At 48.7% G+C, this 18,292-nt stretch overlaps 1 protein-coding gene across 2 annotated transcripts in view; it reads left to right on the top strand.

Moving 5' to 3' along the window:
* The window catches only part of LOC119949311 (pre-B-cell leukemia transcription factor 1-like), a 56,566-nt gene extending 38,318 nt beyond the window's left edge, over positions 1-18,248 (top strand). For both annotated transcript variants that reach the window (XM_038770977.1, XM_038770978.1), the window contains 7 exons: positions 752-993; positions 2,659-2,849; positions 4,758-4,893; positions 7,384-7,540; positions 15,605-15,690; positions 16,903-16,989; positions 17,446-18,248. In XM_038770977.1, the coding sequence (XP_038626905.1) occupies positions 752-993; positions 2,659-2,849; positions 4,758-4,893; positions 7,384-7,540; positions 15,605-15,690; positions 16,903-16,989; positions 17,446-17,538 (992 nt within the window). In that variant the 3' untranslated portion in view covers positions 17,539-18,248. The remainder of the gene's footprint in view (positions 1-751; positions 994-2,658; positions 2,850-4,757; positions 4,894-7,383; positions 7,541-15,604; positions 15,691-16,902; positions 16,990-17,445) is intronic.
* Positions 18,249-18,292: the final 44 nt, after the last annotated feature.

Here is an 18,292-nt window from a genome sequence, read left to right as displayed (position 1 = left end):
TGGGGCTAGTAGATCCTAAATTCCTAAATTGAGTGTCTTGGTTTTGAACACACACCCTCTCCCCTCTCCCTCTCTTACCCCTGCCAACGCCAGTCATCTTGCAGTTGAAGAAGCGGGTTAGGATTTGTAGTTGAGCCAGGAATCACCACCCACTCCTTACCTGCATCCGCCCCAGGCTTGTATGAAAACGCCTGTCACCTGGCCCACAACTTTGCCCTGGGGACCTGGAGGGTCAGGTCGGGTAAATTGAGGGTGTGCGAGTCTCTCCGTGGCACCACGCAACCCTTCCCTGGACCTTCAAAAGCAGTCGGCTTCTCTGGTTATTGGTGGGGCGGGCTGACCGATTCATTCGTCCACCAGGAGCTATCGAGCTCCTGCTGTGTGCAGAGCACTGGCCTGAGTGCGTGGGAGCAGATAATAACAGTGACGGACGTGATCCCTGGCCTTGAGGAGCTGACACTGTGTTGCCTCCTTTCCTTGGATAGGGACAGAGCAAAATCACCCCATCTTTCATTCATTGCTTCATTGAATCGTATTTGAGTGCTTACTGTGTGCAGAGCACTGTATTAAGCACTTGGGGGAGTATAATACAGCAGTAAACGAGTCCGAGCTAAGTCCTCCCAGCAGGAAATCCCAATTTAACACATTCTGTCTCCCTCCCTCCTCCCCCTTACCCCCCGCCTTTCAATTTTTGTTTCTCCATCAGAAAATGTAATAGTGACTGGCTCCGTGTTTTTCCATTTCTCTCTAGTGTTGAGTATTCGCAGCATTCAGGAAGAGGACCCCCCGGATGCACAGCTAATGAGGCTAGATAACATGTTGCTGGCAGAAGGCGTCTCTGGGCCTGAGAAAAGAGGAAGAGGAGGACCGGGCGCTGGAGCAGCAACACCAGGTGGCTGTCCAAATGACAATAGCATTGAGCACTCTGACTACAGGGCCAAGCTGTCCCAGATCCGACAGATATACCACTCTGAGCTAGAGAAATATGAACAGGTGATCTTTCTGCATGGAAGAGTTTTTATCCTATGAATGCTCATTGTTTGACAACACACCCTTCCCCCTTCTCCTCCTTCCCCCTCTCCCCAAATTAACGTCTTTTTCTTTCCCGGCACAAAACAGGGAGCGCCCTTAATTTGTAAAACGTAGAAGGTGGTGGCAGATTTCTCCTGGGGGAAAGCAGCGAAGGCCTAGCGGAAAGAGCCCAGGCCTGAGAGTCACAGGACCTGGGTTCTAATGCCGGCTCTGCCAGTTGCTTGCTGGGTGGCCTTGGGCAAGTCATTTCACTTCTCTGGGCCTCAGTTTTCTCAACTGTAAAGTGGGGATTCAATCCTACTCCCTCCTACTTAGACTGTGAACCTTGCGTGGGACAAGGACTGTATTCAGCCTGAGGAACTCATATCTACTCCAGCGCTTAGAGTAGTGCTTGACACATTAGTAAGTGCTTAACAAATACCAAAAAGCAAAACAAAAAAACCCCAGCCTTTCGTCTACTTTTTCCGAATAGAGCTGCGGTGAGAGAATCTGTCCCCCGGTGAAGCCAATAGTCAGTAATTAACCAATGTCTTTTTGGGGTCAGAGAACTCTCCTGGGTGTCTGCTGAGTACCGAGGGATGGACTGAACACCTAGTGGTGGTAGATTGTTAGCGTATTGCGGGCAGGGAATGTGTCTGTTTATTGTTATCTTGTACTCTTCCAAACGCTTAGTACAGTGCCCTGAACGCAGTAAGCACTCAATAAATGCGATTGACTGACTGGATTTAGAGCACTGTAATAAATGCTGGGGAGCACACAATAAAAGAGCTTGTAAGGAGCTTGCAGTCTAATGTGGGACACAGGCAGACAGCTCTACCCGGACACTCAGAAGAAGATACAACACACGGATGCAGCCTACAAAAGCAAGGCCAAAAGTGTATCTCTCTGTGTTTATTTACCTCTCTCACTTTTAAATAAGTGGAATAAATAAACGGCTATCCACAGGAGTGCAAAGGATGAATGATGAGATGACATTAACCAGGGGGTGGGCGAGGATTGGTCAGGAAATGTCTGCTGGATAAAGTGGCATTTTAGGGAGGGTCTTGAAGGTGGGGAGGGTTGGAGAGAGTCTAGTATTATTATTTAGGATATTTTGAAGGTTCTTAGTATGGACCAAACACTGTACTGTACCCTGGGTGTGGTACATACAAGGCAACCGATTCAGGAGTTCACAATTGAAGTGGGGGATGGTAGACACGGAGAAGCAGCGTGGCCTAGTGGATAAAGCACAGGCCTGGGGGTCAGAAGGACCTAGATTCTAATCCCAGCTCTGCCACTTGTGTGCTGTGTGACCTTGGGCAAATCACTTCACTTCTTTGGACCTCACTTACCTCATCTGTAAAATGGGGATTAATACTGTGAGCCTATGTGGGACATCAACTGTGTCCAACCTTATTAGTTTTGTATCTACCCTGGTGCTTAATACAGTGCGTGGCACATAGTAAGCGCTCAACAAATATCATATTAAAAAAAACTCGATAAGGATGAATTGTGAACAACAATAAATGAACAGAAATAAAACTGAAACTGGGGAAAGAGGGCACTCACTAATTTTGGGGAGATTAGGCAGAGGAGCCAGGTCGTCGTTCCAGGTGAGTTACCTGGTGGTTTGTGTGTTTCTTCCAGGCCTGCAGTGAATTTACTACCCACGTAATGAATCTTCTCAGGGAGCAGAGCAGGACAAGACCAATTTCCCCGAAAGAGATTGAACGGATGGTCAGCATTATCCATGGGAAGTTCAGCACCATCCAGATGCAGCTGAAGCAGAGCACGTGTGAGGCGGTTATGATCCTCCGCTCCCGATTCCTCGATGCCCGGTAAGGATGAAAGGCAACAGTGGAGCTCTGTTAGCTTATGCGAGCTTTTACTACTTAGTGGACGGGTGGTAACAGTAGTCTGTTCTTGTGTGTGTGTGTGTGTGTATGTGTGTGTGTACATGTAGATACACATATGCATAGGTGGTTTTTCCAAATACGCTGGTGGCGATAGTTCCCCACATACTCTTGATGGTATCAGAGCAGCTCATTTGTGCCTAACCTACCGTGAGGGCAGGCTGGGGGTGAGAAGTGGGGAAAACCGAGAGGGACTTCTGGCCAGTGGGGTGAGAGTCAGCCCTGCTCAATTACCAGGCAGATTGGAGGTCTTTCCTCCTGGACAGTGACAGCGTAGTAGAGGGGATAAACTTCCATTCTTCACCACAGAGCTGCACAGCAGAGGCCAGAAACCTTTCAACTCGGGCACGTGGCCAGCCTTAAAAAAACAACAAACCACCAGTTTTCCACCATGAGAAGGATTTTATTTTATTCTATTTTATTTTTTAACATCTTCCGGACTTTCTGGTTTCCTGGTTCGCCCAAGCCAAAGGTTAACCTGGCAAACTGAGAGTTCAGTGGATCCGTATGTAGAGGTAATTGTCCCATGCGATAGCTCCTGTCTGTCCTGGTTGGGGCTTTCTGTAAGAAAGCAGAGTGACACTCCGGTCCTTTTTGAGATCCAAAGGCAGAGCCTAAAGGGTGGGGTCTCCTTAAGATCCTGTCAGAGCTAGGCTTGGAAGGAAGTGGGTGTAACCCCCTGTACCCAAGACACATGGCTGCTCAGCAGGGGACCTCTCTAGTGGGGCATCGGTCATCCATGGAACACCATGAATTTGCCCAGTGCTTTGCAGTGACTGAAGTGTTTTCACATCAGCTGTCTCATTTTGACCCCCCCCAAATCCCTTGGAGATAGAGAGAGGGCCCATTTTAGCCCTGTTTGACCGAGGCAGGAGGCCTAGCCAGTCAGCAGCTGATCTGGGACTGGTACTTAATAGTAAGAATAGCAGTAGACTGTGAGCCCCATGTGAGACAGAGACTGTGTCCAACCCAATTAAGTTGTACCTACCCGAGCTCTTAGGACAGTGCTTGACACATAGTAAATGCTTAACTAATGCCATAAAAGTAAAAAAAAACACTGTGGTATTTGTTAAGCGCTTACTATGTGCTGAGTGCTGTACTGAGCCCCGGGTTAGATACAGTGTATGCAGATCAGACAGTCTCTGTCCCTTGTAGGACTCACAGTCTAAGTTGGAGGGGAACAGGTATCTCACCCCTATTTTACAGATGAGGAAACTGAGGCCCAAGGAAGTGAAGTGACTTTCTCAAGGTCACCCAGCAGGCAAGTGGGTTTCCTGACTCCCAGTTCCATGTACTTTCTACTAGACCAGGTTGCCCCTTGCTCCGGAGGCTCTTAGAGGAAAGGTGCCCTAAAATTTATGTGATTAGGACCCTGGGTTCTGACATTGCTCCCCCAGTACCCTGGGTCAAGTGTGGATGGTGGTCTGAACATGTATCACTCAGCCCCTTTTCCTCAGGAACAGTGGTAGGGGTTGGGAGGGATCACCATTAGAAGGTTTCCCTTGGGGCAATCATTGTGTGCACTGGCGGTGATGAGGGGAGGTTAAATGGGTGGAAAACGCTTCCAGAGTTGCTCCCTCCCGTCTCCTTTCTCCCCCACTGCTCTCCTTCTCGAGAATGGTTGGCACCAACTGTGTCAGCTGGCGGGGAAGGGGGAAGAAGAGAGAGAGCCGAGCAGAAGGGGATAGTAGGGAGGAAGAATAAGGGGAGAAGGCGGAATTGCGAGGAAGGTGAGGCAGCAGGATGGGGCTTGGGCCAGCCTGGTAAGGGCTCAGGGCTGGAGTGGGCTAAACCATTTCAGAGCACTCGCGAGTCATCAGCATCTGTTTCCAGGCGAAAGCGGCGCAATTTCAGCAAGCAGGCCACGGAGGTCCTGAACGAATATTTCTATTCCCACCTGAGTAACCCTTACCCCAGTGAGGAAGCCAAAGAGGAGCTAGCCAAGAAGGGCGGCATCACGGTCTCCCAGGTAACGTGACTTCTGATACTGTTCCCGCTCCCCTGCCTCCCCAACCCCGGTCACTTCGGCTTGGGGAACCTTGCTTTTTGACTCCATCTCTGCCCCATTATGCACTCCCCAGCCTGGAACTCTCCCTCGTCAAGTCTACCGAACCAAATCCCCTTCGCCCTTCAAAGCCCTCATAAAAAGCCACCCCCTCAACTAATCCTCACCTCCCCAGACAAGCTGACTCACCAGCCACCCATAGTACGGCTCTGGATTTTGGGTTGTTCCACTCATTCATTTTTGGTTTCCTTGTCTTGTTCCTGGGAGTATTTAGGTTGCCCTCTTCACCCCATTATATGCATGCAATCTTGTGTCTGCTCGCTGATCCTGTTAGTCTCTAAGCTCTTTGATGGGAGGGATCAGGTCTTCTATTTTTACTGTAAATTCCCAAGGATCTAATACTGCATCTGTGCTCAGTAATAATCATGATAACTGTGGTTTTTGTTGAGCGCTTACTCTGTTCCAAACAACCTATGCAGGGGTAGATACAAGACAATCAGGTCGGCTATGGTCCCTGTTCCCCACGGAGCTCACAGTCTAAGCTAGAGGGAGAACAGGTATCGAATCCCCATTTTACAGATGAGGGAATTGAGGCCTAGGGAAGCCAAGTGACTTGCCCAAGATCACACAGCAGGTAAGTGGTGGAGCCGGGATTAGAACCCAGCTCCTCTGACTCCCATTCTCATGCTCTATCCACTAGACCACCGTGGGCATCTAGTACGCCACTTTGTAGAGAGTCAGTGCTTCATTCTGGATAGAAACTCCGGAGTTATAGCCTGGAAGCACCAGAGACAAATTTTTGAATTCTTATTTATTTATTTATTACTGACATGAAGCAGTTGGTGTGGGCACAGCAGTGTACTGAATGCTGGAGTAAATGCAAGGGAATCAACTGAGACACAGCTCCACAAGGGGCTCACCATCTAATCAGTCGTATTTATTGAGTGCTTATTGTGTGCTCTGTAGTGAACGCTTGGGAGACTACAATACAGCAGTGTAACAGGCACATTCCCTGCCCACAACGAGCTCATGGTCCAAGTCGGGGAAGGTCACTCAGAACGATAAGCGGGCAATCCTACAGTGATTAGAGGACGTTAAATTTCAGCAATTCAGAATGTCAACATTTACAAGATGAAAATGGAACTAAGGAAACTCAGGTTTTCATTTTGAGACCGGAGATGAACCTGGGGCAAGGTGTTAGGGTAAGGGAGAGGAAAAATGGGGAGAAGGAGAGGGAAGGGGAGGAGGAGGAGTGTGGCTTAAGGGAGAAAGCACAGGACTCGGAGTCAGGGGAACTGGATTTAGTTCCAGTCCTGCCACTGGCCTGCTGAGTGACCTTGAGTGGTTAAGCTACTTAACCTCAGTTTCCTCAGCTTTAAAATGGGGATAAAGATACCTGCTGCCCCTCTGAGGGACAAGGACTTTGATCTGATTATCTTGTGTCTACCCCAGCACTTAGCACAGTGCTTGATAAAGAGTAAGTGCTTGAGAAATACAAGTGGATGTGGGTGTGTGTGGAAAGAGAAAGAGATATGGAGGGAAAGAGGGGAAAAGAAAGAGGAGGAAGGAAAAAGGATCCTTATCCACCCTGCCATACCCTTTTCTTCTCTGCCCCCATCACGAGGGTATCTCTCATCCTCATTGGACAGGAGCCAAGCCAGGGGTTGGATCTCTAGGAGGATGACCCGGCTGCCTGTCTCAACTCCCATTTGCCCAGGTAGTTAGGGGGAATCCTCTGGGAATAATGCTGGGATTGGAACTCCAGGGCCCCTGGCCACTGTACAAATAGCTAGACTGCGGGGTTGGGCTGGCACTGCACCTCCCAGCGGGGAATACAAACTGGCACCAACAACTTGGTTCGGTCTCTGGCCCCTTTTTGGCTCTAAGGGGTCGGGGATGAGCAGCCATAGTAGCTTGCCTTGCCCACAGAAGCTAATGGCTTTCCCCCCGACTTTGGTGTTGATCCTGTGGTGGCGTGGCAATGTCCTCCTCCCCACAGGAAGCTGGTGCCCTTGTCTTTGGTTATAAGGCGCCAAAGCCTTATCGATGTTCCAATAGGCAGGAAGTCAGGCAGGAAGAGAGAGGTATCCTTGGCTGTTGGGCAGCACCCTCCTTTGGGCCTTGGACTCCCTGATGGGGAGGGGACTCAGACGTCAGAAGCCGACTTTTAATCCTGGGGTACGGGTGGGGCAATACTTCATTCAGGCTACTCACTTCCGCAGCTCTGGGCCACAGAACGTAGGGAGAGAAGGATGAGGGAGGCCCTTGGTGTGGTCTGATGCTGGCTGCAGGCATGAATCAGGATGGAGTGAGTGTCTGTTGTGTTCACCGCAGAGGGAGTCACACCCCCAAAACCAGGCTAGTCCATGGTTTCTGAGTCCCTGTCCTCTAATGAGCCTCGTTTGCACAGGTAGAGCCATTGTCTAATAAATGCCATTACTCTTATTCCCACAGGTGTCCAACTGGTTTGGCAACAAGAGGATCCGGTACAAAAAGAACATGGGGAAATTCCAGGAAGAGGCTAACATCTATGCTGCTAAAACAGCAGTGGATGCCACTAGTGTGGCGGCCCAGGGAACTCAGGCCGCCTCCCCGTCCACTCCCAGCTCCGGTGAGTGTGACCATCCCCCCGCCCCCCCAGCCTCCTGGCCCGTAATACCTCTCCTATTGCCCACAGCCCATCTGCTTCTGCAGCCCCTTTCGGGCGCCCCTCCCCACGACCCCGAGTCCTGTGTGGGATAACGGAAAAGCATGACAGACGGCTTGTATGAAAAGGACCGTGATCCAGGGCAGCGAACGCATTGGCGGTTCGGCTGCGCGTTCGGTTCCTCAGGGGTTGCATCCCATGAAGAAAGATCCTTCCTCTTAGGAGGCCCCTTCCCCAACTAATCCCCCATCTCTCTTGGTCATGTGCCCTCAGTACAAGAATGTATAAAGCACAGTATGAGAAGCAGCCTGGTTTAGTGGATAGAGCACAGGCTCGGGAGTCAGAAGGACCTGGGTTCTAATCCCAGCTCTGCCATGTGTCTGCTGTGTCACCTTGGGCAAGTCACTTCATTTCTCTGGGCCTCAGTTACCTCATCTGTAAAATGGGGATTGAGTGTGAACCCCATATGGGACTCTGTCCAACCTGATTAACTTGTATCTACTTCAGCGCTTAGAACACTGCTTGGTACATAGTAAGAGTTTAACAAGTACCATTATTATTATTATTCAGTTTGCAACTTACCTGTCTCCTCCATTAGATTGTAAGCTCCTTGAAGGCAGGGACGTGGTCTTCACTTTGCTTGTACCTTCTCAACCCTGGTACAGTGCTCTGTGCACAGTAGGGGCTCAGTGTAACGTTCTGGACACAGTAGGAACCCAACAAAGTGCTCTGCCCAGGGGAAGCGCTTAATACAGTGTCCTACACCCAGGAGGGGCCCAGTAAAGGCCCTCCTGAAGCTCCTTGATGGCAGAGATTGTGTCTGTCCATTAATCTCTGAGTGCTGACTGACTACGAAGCGCCATATCAGTTGCCAACAAGTAATAAGAATGGTGTTTGTTAAGCATTTACCAGGTGCTAAGCACTGTATTAAGCGCTGGGGTAGATATAGGATAATCAGCTAGGACACAGAACCTGTCCCACATGGGGCTCCCAGGCTAGGTAGGAGGCCTACTGCGTGCTAAATGCTGTCCTTGGCCCTTGGGAACATTAAGTGAAAATAGAAGACACAATCCTTGCCCTTGGAGCTTTTGATCTAAGGAGGGAGAGAGGCTGGCCCAAATTGTATCCATAGAATGGGAACAGAAGGACAAGCATAGATGCAACAGGAAACAGGAATAAGTCAAAAAATGAACAAATAAGTAACAAATGAATGAATAAGTAGAACAAATAAACCAGGTCTTCTGACTCCCTGTCACATGCTGTTTTCACAAGGCCAGCTGTCCTTCATACTCAAAGAAGATTTGACACTGATGGTGGGGAGAGAGAGAGAGAGAGAGGGTGTGTGTGTGTGTATGTCTGTGTGCGCGCGCGCATGCTGAAAAGGCCAACTGCAAAACGAGGATTCAGTACCTGATCTCTCTCTCCTACTTAGACTGTGAGCCCCATGTGGGGACCTGGACCCCAGCGCTTAGAACAGTGCTTGACACATAGTGAGCACTTAACAAATACCATAAAAAAAACTCCAAAACTCACAGTCCCAACTACACCACGCACATATAAAGACTGTACTCTGTTCTGTTGTGTTTGTTGTTCACAGTGACAGTGCCCGGTGCTCTTTTGCCTCTTTGTCCCACAATTCTCTCGAAGCTCCTGTTGAAAAGGAGCCACTCCTTTCTTGATTGCGATAGATCAGCTGATCCATCCAGCTGAGATACAATGTTGTCCGAGGCTTTGTTTTACTAAATCCCTAGAACATTTCCTCTCTTCCCCTGGTTTTCAGTTGCCCAGTTTCAGCTCACCATATAGCAGCTGTATGGGTCCCCCTCCTGTCATTCAGTCTCTTCTCTGCCCTAACTGACTGCCCTTCTCTCCCTCTCCCTTCTGCCTTGCCTGGGCACTGTATCCTTTAAGCACTTGATCTTCAACCCCAGAGCACTTATGGACGTATCTGTAATTTATTCTCCCCCTCTGTAGACTGTAAGCTCCTTCTGGGCAGGGAACTTGTCTACCTACTCTGCTGTTTTGGACTCTGGGCAATCTGTTGTACTGCACTTGGACGTGCTGAGGTTGAGAAGTCATCCTCAGGGCCTCATCCCCTCCCTCAAGAAAACATAATCTCTCCAAGTTAGCATGGGCTTGTAGCATACGGTCACCTTCTTTGTATATGGAAGCAGTAGTGTCATTTTGCCCGTATTGTGTTTTCTTACACAATTTGAATTTAGCACAGTGAAAGTATTAGGGAACATTCATTCAAAAACCTGAGTCTGTTCTGGGAAGATCAGTGTACAAGTTGGAGTAAGTCGGTTTGGTGTAGGAAGAAACATCTGTGCAGGCGGGGTTGATAGAGGCATTTGAAATGGCTCTACTTCCCTGCCTCTGCCTCAACCTTACAGTTTTGTACCGAACAATGGTATTTTTTTGAGTGTGTGCTATGTGCCAAACACTATCCTAAATGCTTGGGAGAGAACAGTAGCAGTGGAAGATATTATCCCCGCCATCAAAGAGTTTATAACCTAACGGGGGATACGGATATAAATTTGGAACCATCAGGCATGAGCTCCCCCAAATCTCTGCCTCATCTACCCTGCTCCCTCACCCCCTCTTACCCTCTCAGCCATCTCTCGAGATCCTGCCTTCAAAATTGACCGCCTTCCCGTCCCCCACAGACCGTACGCCTTCCCACCTTTGAAAAACCCTTGCTCCCACTCTTCTTTCCTCTTTGTCCACCATCATCAGCTGTTCACTCTGATGGCTCCTTTCCCTCTGTCTTCAAGCACTCCCACATCTCCCCATCCTTAAAAACCCCTCTCGACCCCCCTGCACCATCCAGCTATCGCCCCGTCACCCTGCTCCCATTGCTATCCAAATTCCTCAAATGGGCTTTGTACCCCAACTCCTTCCTCCCTCCTATGGTTTCCTTCTCCATCCTCCCCGCAACTAGTGCACTGAAACTACCTTCTTCAAAGTCTCCCGTGGCCTCCTCCTTGGCAAATCTAACAAGCTCTGTTCTGTCTTAATTCTTCTGGACCCCTCAGCTGCCTTCAAAACCAGGGACCACTGCCTTCTTTTGGAAACTTTAGGTACCTTTGGTTTTTCTGTGCTGGTTGTTCCCCTCTGACTGCTTCTTCTCAATCTCTTATGCTAGCTCTTCCTCGGCTTCTCACCCCTCGTATGTGCCCTATGCATTGCCTCACTCCTCAAAAATGTCCAGTGGTTGCCCGTTCCTCTGGGCATCAAGCAGGAACTCCTGACTGTTAGTTAAGGGCTCTGCCCACGGTGGGCACCTGGTAGGCAATCAATAAAGGGGATTGATTGGTTGTTTGATAATAATAATAATAATAATAATAATGGCTTTTATTAAGTGCTTACTATGTGCAAAGCACTGTTCTAAGCACTGGGGAGATTACAAGGTGATCAGGTTGTCCCACTGGGGGCTCACAGTCTTAATCCCCGTTTTGCAGATGAGGTAACTGAGGCACAGAGAAGTTAAGTGACTTGCCCAAAGTCACACAGCTGACAATTGGCGGAGCTGGGATTTGAACCCATGACCTCTGACTCCAAAGCCTGCGCTCTTTCCACTGAGCCACGATTTATAGGTAGGAAGAGGAAGGGAATGGAAAGAAGGATTAATGGAAAAGATCTGTCCCAAAGCTCTGTGGGTGGGTAGGGACTGTCTCTATATGTTGCCGACTTGTACTTTCCAAGTGCGTAGTACAGTGCTCTGCACACAGTAAGCACTCAATAAATATGATTGAATGAATGGTGAGTGCATAAATGCCGAGTGATATTCGGGAGGGTTGGACCTGGACCATCCAGAACTTTGTGTTTCTTTATGTGCGTGCAACTTTGCAGTATTTAATAAGTAAAATATCCATGACCAGCAAAGAGATAAAACATTCCGCTGGAGGAGGACATCGGAATATAGGAATTTGTATCCCACCATGTCAGTCATGATGCTATCTTTGAACTCTCTGCTTCCCACCCATTAATTCCCATCGACTCAGTGGTTACTGTAATGCAGTTTTCCCATTCCCCATGGTCTTCAAGGACACAGTTACTGTGCTATAGCAGAACTCACAGCATGTACTCAGTTGCAACAAAGTATGACTATAGACTCTCAAGTAGCAAATAGAATTTGTTGCAGTGGTTACCCAAGTAGGAAGAGTAAATGGCCCAGAGGGATAGAAAGCAAGTACTAAAACCAAATGCAATGTGTCCTTTTCTTATCCCAGTTTGCCCAGAATACAGACAGACCTCACGATACCACAGGGCTCTGTGTAGAGAAGCAGCATGGTTAAATTACAGGCCTGGGAGTCAGAAGGACCTGGGTTCTAACCCTGGCTCCGCCACTTATCTGCTGTGTGACCTTGGACAAGTCACTTAACTTCTCTGGGCCTCAGTTACCTCATCTGTAAAATGAGGAGTAAGGCTATGAACCCCATGTGGGACATGGATTGTGTCCAATCTGACTTTGTATCTACCCTAGTGCTTCATATAGTGCCTAGCACATAGTAAGTGCTTAACAAATGCCATTGAAAAAAACCCCCAAACCCAAAAAACTATAGTTGTAATTCTGAGGAGCTGCTTGTTGGGTTATGTGTTCCCATAGATTTACATGTCATAAATTAGTATCTGTTCCAGATCCTCTGGAAAAGTAATATGAAATCCCTTTGCATCCTATTCACTATAATGGTAAAGGGCCCTAAACTCTTGTTTCATCTTCCTTAAAATAATTCGAAGCATAATATAACTACATTAACTAAATATAGAGTTATGGTATGATCATGAGTCTTGGCAGGAAATGCAGAAATAGAAGTTTTTCTGCTGACTGGAAGGGATTTTTCAATTTTAGTGAAGAATTTGTTCCATTTAGATGAAATCGCTTTTTTTTTTTTTAGATAAAGCACCTTGTAGCAGGCTAACTTCGAAACTCCTCTACACCTTTGCAATTCTTTCCATCTGGGTTATCGAAATCCATCATTTTTATAAATTCTTCTGTTTTCTTGATAATTGATGCAGAGTCCTTAATCCCCAAATTTTAGCAGTTGGTGGGAAGAAGCCACCACCAGATTAATCTGTTTTGGCTTCTTTCAGTGAAGCATGAGGTTATCAGAGTTCAGTGAGGTCCTTCATTGGATAACCATTCCCTTGAATGAGATTCAGTTAATTCACTGAAATCTGCACTGCCAATTTCCAAAGGAAATTGCCTCCCCAGTTCAAAAGCGACTCTAAGCTCCTTGTGGAGAGGGAACGTCTGTACCAACTCTGTTGTGTTATACTCTCCCAAGTGCTTAGTACAGTGCTTTGCACACAGTAAGTGCTCAAGAAATACCATTGATTGATTGGCATGTTATACAAATGGTCCTCCCTTCCCTCCAGAAGCAGAAGTGTATACTTCACTCCTAGAGCTGAGAAGAGCCGGAGAAGTTGAATCTGGGCAGGCCGTTACATTGGGGGTTTCAGGTCTCAAAGCCAGAGAGAAAGCTGGGCAGCACTGTAGCTCATCTCCCCACTCCTCAGAAGCCTCCAGTGGCTGCTCATCTGTCTCCATATCCTGACCATTGGTTTTAAAGCTCTCAACCAGCTTTCTCCCTCTGATGTAACCTTGCTCCTCTCCCACTACAACTCAGCTCACGCGCTTTGCTCCCCTAACACCAACCCACTTGCTCCACCCCGATCTCGTCTCTCTTGCTGTCGGCCCCTCATTCGCATCGTCCCTCTTGCCGGAAACTCCCCCTGCGCCCCCTCTCCTGATGATCATCATGATGATGGTATTTGTTAAGCGCTTACTATGTGCCAAACACTTTTCTAAGCACTGGGGTAGTTACAAGGTTATTGGGTTGTCCCATGTGGGGCTCACGGTCTTAATCCCCATTTTACAGATGAGGTAACTGAGGCACAGAGAAATCAAGTGACTCACCCAAAGTCAAACAGCTGACAAGTGGCGGAGCCAGGATTAGAACCCACGACCTCTGACTCCCAAGCCTGGGCTCTTTCCACTAAGCCACGCTGTTTCTCTCCCATCTGACAGATCACCACTCTCCCCATCTTCAAAGCCCTAGAGAAGCAGTGTGTCTCAGTGGAAAGAGCCCGGGTTTTGGAGTCAGAGGTCATTTGTTCAAATCCAGGCTCCACCAATTGTCAGCTGTGTGACTTCAGGCAAATCACTTAACTTCTCTGTGCCTGTTACCTCATCTAAAATGGGGATTAAGACTGTGAGCCCCCCGTGGGACAACCTGATCCAACCTGATCACTTTACCCCCCCCAGCACTTTAGAACAGTGCTTTGCACATAGTAAGTGCTTAATAAATGCCATTATTATTATTATTAATAAAACCATACTTCCTTCAAGAGGCTTCCCTGGACTAAACTCACTTCTCCCCCCGCCTGCCCCCCATATTCTCCCTCCTTTTTGCATTGCCTGTGCACTTGGGACCATACACAGTAAGCCCTTTGCTCTCCCCAGTCCCACAGCACTTTAAGTCTGTATCCTCGGCTACTTTCCCCATGTGTAATTTATTTAACATCTGTCTCCCCCACTAAATTGTAAGCTCCTAGAGGGCAGGGCCTGGGTCCACCAACTCAGTTGTATTTTACTCTCCCAAGTGCTTAATACAGTGCACTGCACACAGTAAGCACTCAATAAATATGATGGACTTTTGTTGTATCTGTGATTTCCCTCCTGTTCCCACTATTCATATACAGTTGTGTCTGACGCATCTCCCCCATTAGATGGTAAGCTCTTTGAAGGCAGGGGTCCTGTCTTCTACTTTGTGGGTTCCCAAATACCTAGTCCAGTGCTCTGCACACAGTATGAGTTCAGTATATACTGATGATGATGAAGATGGCATTGAGTTTTAAAGATGTCCTTCAGCTGGCCTCCCCTTATCAGCTGTGAGCTCTTGCTCTGTTTCAGCAGCCTTTACACATGACTCTTTACCCGTCTGACTCCTCTCCTCTAGAATCAATTAGTCAGTGGTATTTGAGTGCTCACTCTGCAGAGCACTATACTGGGCTCCTGGGAGTGTACAAGAGAGTTAGTGATAATAATAATAATGATGGCATTTGTTAATTGATTACTTGGTGCCAGGCACTGTTCTAAGCGCTGGGTTAGATACAAGATAATTGGGTTGGACACAGTCCCTGTCCCACACGGGGCTCACAGTTTTACAGATGAGGGAACTGAGGCACAGAGAAGTTAATCGGCTTGCCCAAGGTCACACAGCTGACAAGCGATGAAGCCAGGATTGGAACCAGTGAGCTTCTGACTCCCAGGCGTGTACTCTATCCAGTAGGTCATGCCGCTGCTCCCCATAGGCCCTGCTGCTCCCTGCCCTCGAGAAGCTTACAGTCAAGTGGGGGAGACAGTTACTGAAAGAAATTACAGGAAGGGGGAAACAATAGAGTATAAAGATCTGGACATAAGAGCTGGGGTCTGGAGGAGAGGGAGGTGAGTACCTAAGCGTTTAGGTCGTGTGGAAGTGCTGAAGTGGAAGGAGGTGGGGAAATAGGGGGAGGAAGGCCTCTTGGAGGAAATGTGATTCTAATAAGCCTTTGAAGACTGGGGAGAGCAGCAGTTTGCCGGATGTGAAGCGGGAAGGAGGTCCGGGCTGGAGGGAGGGTGTGAGCGAGAAGTGGGTGGTGAGACATGAGAATGAGGCCCACTGAGTAAGTTGGTTAGAATGCTCTCCCCACTCCTCTTTGCCAAACCGGGCCCCTCCCCACTTTTTGACTCCACAACAACCTTCCACATGCATGAAGCCGTTCTGGATTAACCCTGCCCCAGCTCCAGTCAATTCTGTAGATTTCTGGGAAGTGTGTTTATTGGCTTGCCTGCCCTCTGTGGAGTGTTTTGGGTTTTTTCCCCCCCAAGTGAATTTCCTGTCCTTGGGTCTGTGCTTGCAAGGGGATTGCGAGCCTGTTGGGGCCAACAACTGAGTCTTGTCTCAAGACAAGTCATCGTCTTAGTCTTCTTGCCCCTATGCACTGTGGCTGAATGACTGACTCCACCAACTCCTCCTTTTTCAGGTTCCTCTGGTTCTTTCAAGATGACAAATTCTGGGGAATCGTTTCTCAACCTGCAGTCCTTGACCCCTTACCAGGGTTCCCCTCAGGTGAGCGGCCAGGGGTGTGCCAGGACCCTTCAGGGCCCCCGGGGAGCTGAGTCCCGGGGGAGGTGGTTGGGCCTTCTGTCCTGCCTGGCCTCGGGTATGGAAAATCCAGCTGGGAAAAGCTCTAGGAATATCTCCCAAGCGTTGCCATGTGAGTGGCAGGCAGATCTATGCGACTGTGAATTAATCTTGACTTTTCTTTACCCTCCGATCTTTCCCGTCATTGACTTCATTTGGCCCTTCCACTGTCTCTGTGACGGAGAGGCATGGGTTTTTATTACCTGTTTCGCTGATGAAGAAACTTGAGGCACAGAGACTTAGTTAAAGGGCTTGCCCAAAGTCTCAGGACAGGGCATGGAGCTGGGGCCAGAATCCAGACCTCCTGATTCCCAGACCCAAGCTCTTTCCGTCAGCCCATGCAAGTTCCACCCTACGTAAAGGCCCCCCATCTTCCTAGGGCTCGGGGGATTGGTACCCGGTCTGTCCGGAAACCTCTCTCCATCCTCCCCCACAAATGCATTGAAGTCCCCAGGGGCCTGGATCAATTCCAGGGGCCCACCGAGAGCAGGGTTCTTAGAGGACACCACCCCCCACCCCAAGGCCTATCCCATGCCCCTGGAACTGCCCTGAGGCGTGTGGGCCAGGATGACGGGAGGGACTGAGTGGAGCCAGATCCCAGAGCTTTGCAGGCCTTTGAGTGAGGGGACAATGTTTCTCTGCAGTAGAAAGGGGGCACCAACATAGAAAATAAGTCCCCCCTCTATTAGCATGGGGTCTGGCCCCAACCTGTCCACCTCCTCCTCCTCCTGGGCCGCGGTTGACACATGAGCCCTCGCTAAGGGCTCCCTTCCTGTACCGAACTGACTTTTGTGCTCCACATAAGCCCTTCATTTCCCCGACCCCCTCCACTGCATACCCCTCTCCTGGTGCATGTTGGGATCGGATGTAGTGCCTGAGAGAAATCCATTTTATTAGCATTCATTTTTTAGTGAAACGGAGGTGAGAGGGGAGCTGACCAGCTGAGGAGATTTTTTTTATCTGGACCTGAGCCTCTGCAGGGACCCACTCGGGGCAGAGGAGGGGGGCTCGGGGGTGTCCCCTCTGTCCCCCTTGCTGGGGCTTTGCTCCCTAAGGCCGCTGCGGGGGAGGTGAACGCAGGCCCATTTCCTTCCTTATGGGTGGCTCTCTGCATATGTCGGGGGGAAATCGTTACAGATGGATCCCTTGCATCACGTAATCCATCAGGCAGGCCGATACGAACCCGTCGTGGGAAATCCCTTGTATACTACACAGCGAATGGACGTAAGTGATGGTCGGGAGCGGTAGTGGTGTGAGTCCGGGGGCGGTGCCTGTGCAATGAGACCCCATGTGTCTGCCATCCGTTTCCTCGACTTCCTTTCCTATCCCGTTTGCCACTGGGCAGTATTGACCGGGCCAGAGGAAGCAAAACTGCCCCCTCCCCGACCGAGGGAAAGATTGAAATGGATTGGGTCCATCAAGTCACCAGCAGGCCTCAGGCCCCGTCCTGGTGCCTCAGCGGACAGTATCCCCTGAGCCTGACCTGCAACTGGGAAGACCAGATTGTCCTCTTGTGTGATGAGAGCTGTGTCTGTCACTTCCCCTGCCCCCCTTCCTGGAGGAGAGCTGGCCAGTGTCCGCCCCTCCCCTTCTCTCTGTAGCTCAGGCCCCACTGGGTCTGGTCTGCCCTGCCCTGCGCATTCTCGACCTAATTCCTTGTGATCCTGGTTTCCCTTCCAGGCAAATGGCAGCTGGCAGGATACCACCACCCCTTCATCAATCACCTCTCCTGCTGGTGACCCAGGGAGTGTCAACTCGGATGCATCCAATTAAATTTTTAGGACATAGTGATGAGAGGAAAGAGGTCATTAGTTTCATTTGTCATGTTGCTCTCTTGCCAGTATTCTTGTTTTTACAACTTGACACACAGCTAATTACCTCAGAAAACCTGGAACCAATAGAAGATTGTGACTCTACCTCTCAGCATGACCCAGGGGAATTCCCTTTTTACTTAGGTGCATTAGGGTGGGAAATCGTTTTGAGTATCTGGTCCATATTCATAACCAAATCCATTTTTTAAAAAATCCATTTATATCCATTTTGGGGTGAGAATCTGAAGAATTTCTTCACAGACTTTTCCCCAATTTCAAAAGTTCCCTTATTTTGATTTCCATGTTGTTGTTTTTGAAACTAGGAAATTTTTGTTCTAAGTGATAGTTACTGACAATTTAACCCCTTGTATTGTAATTGTACATGTTATCTGTATGTAATTTTGTATAGGAAAATATATAGTTGTCCTTCGTACTCGAAGAAGACACCACTAACGGTGAAATTCACCTATAGGAAAGCAACCTCTTCTTTTCACTCAGACTCATTCTGCCAGTCCAGATCTAATAAGCAGATAAAAAAATTGCTTTACCAAAACTTTCACTGGACTTGGATCTAAAATAGAAATTTACATCTTGTGTCCTTTCATGTAGTTCTAATTTAATGTCTATTGTAAACTCAGACTTTCTTGTGAATAAGTTTCTGTGCATTTCTGGAGATGTTCATACAATGTTCACTGCTTTCAGTTGAAATTTTTGTC

The sequence above is a fragment of the Tachyglossus aculeatus genome, chromosome X2 (assembly GCF_015852505.1).
Source record: "Tachyglossus aculeatus isolate mTacAcu1 chromosome X2, mTacAcu1.pri, whole genome shotgun sequence".
Taxonomy (NCBI): Eukaryota; Metazoa; Chordata; class Mammalia; order Monotremata; family Tachyglossidae; genus Tachyglossus; species Tachyglossus aculeatus.
The sequence above is the reverse complement of the archived record's forward strand: the minus strand, read 5'-3'. Positions and strand labels throughout refer to the sequence as shown.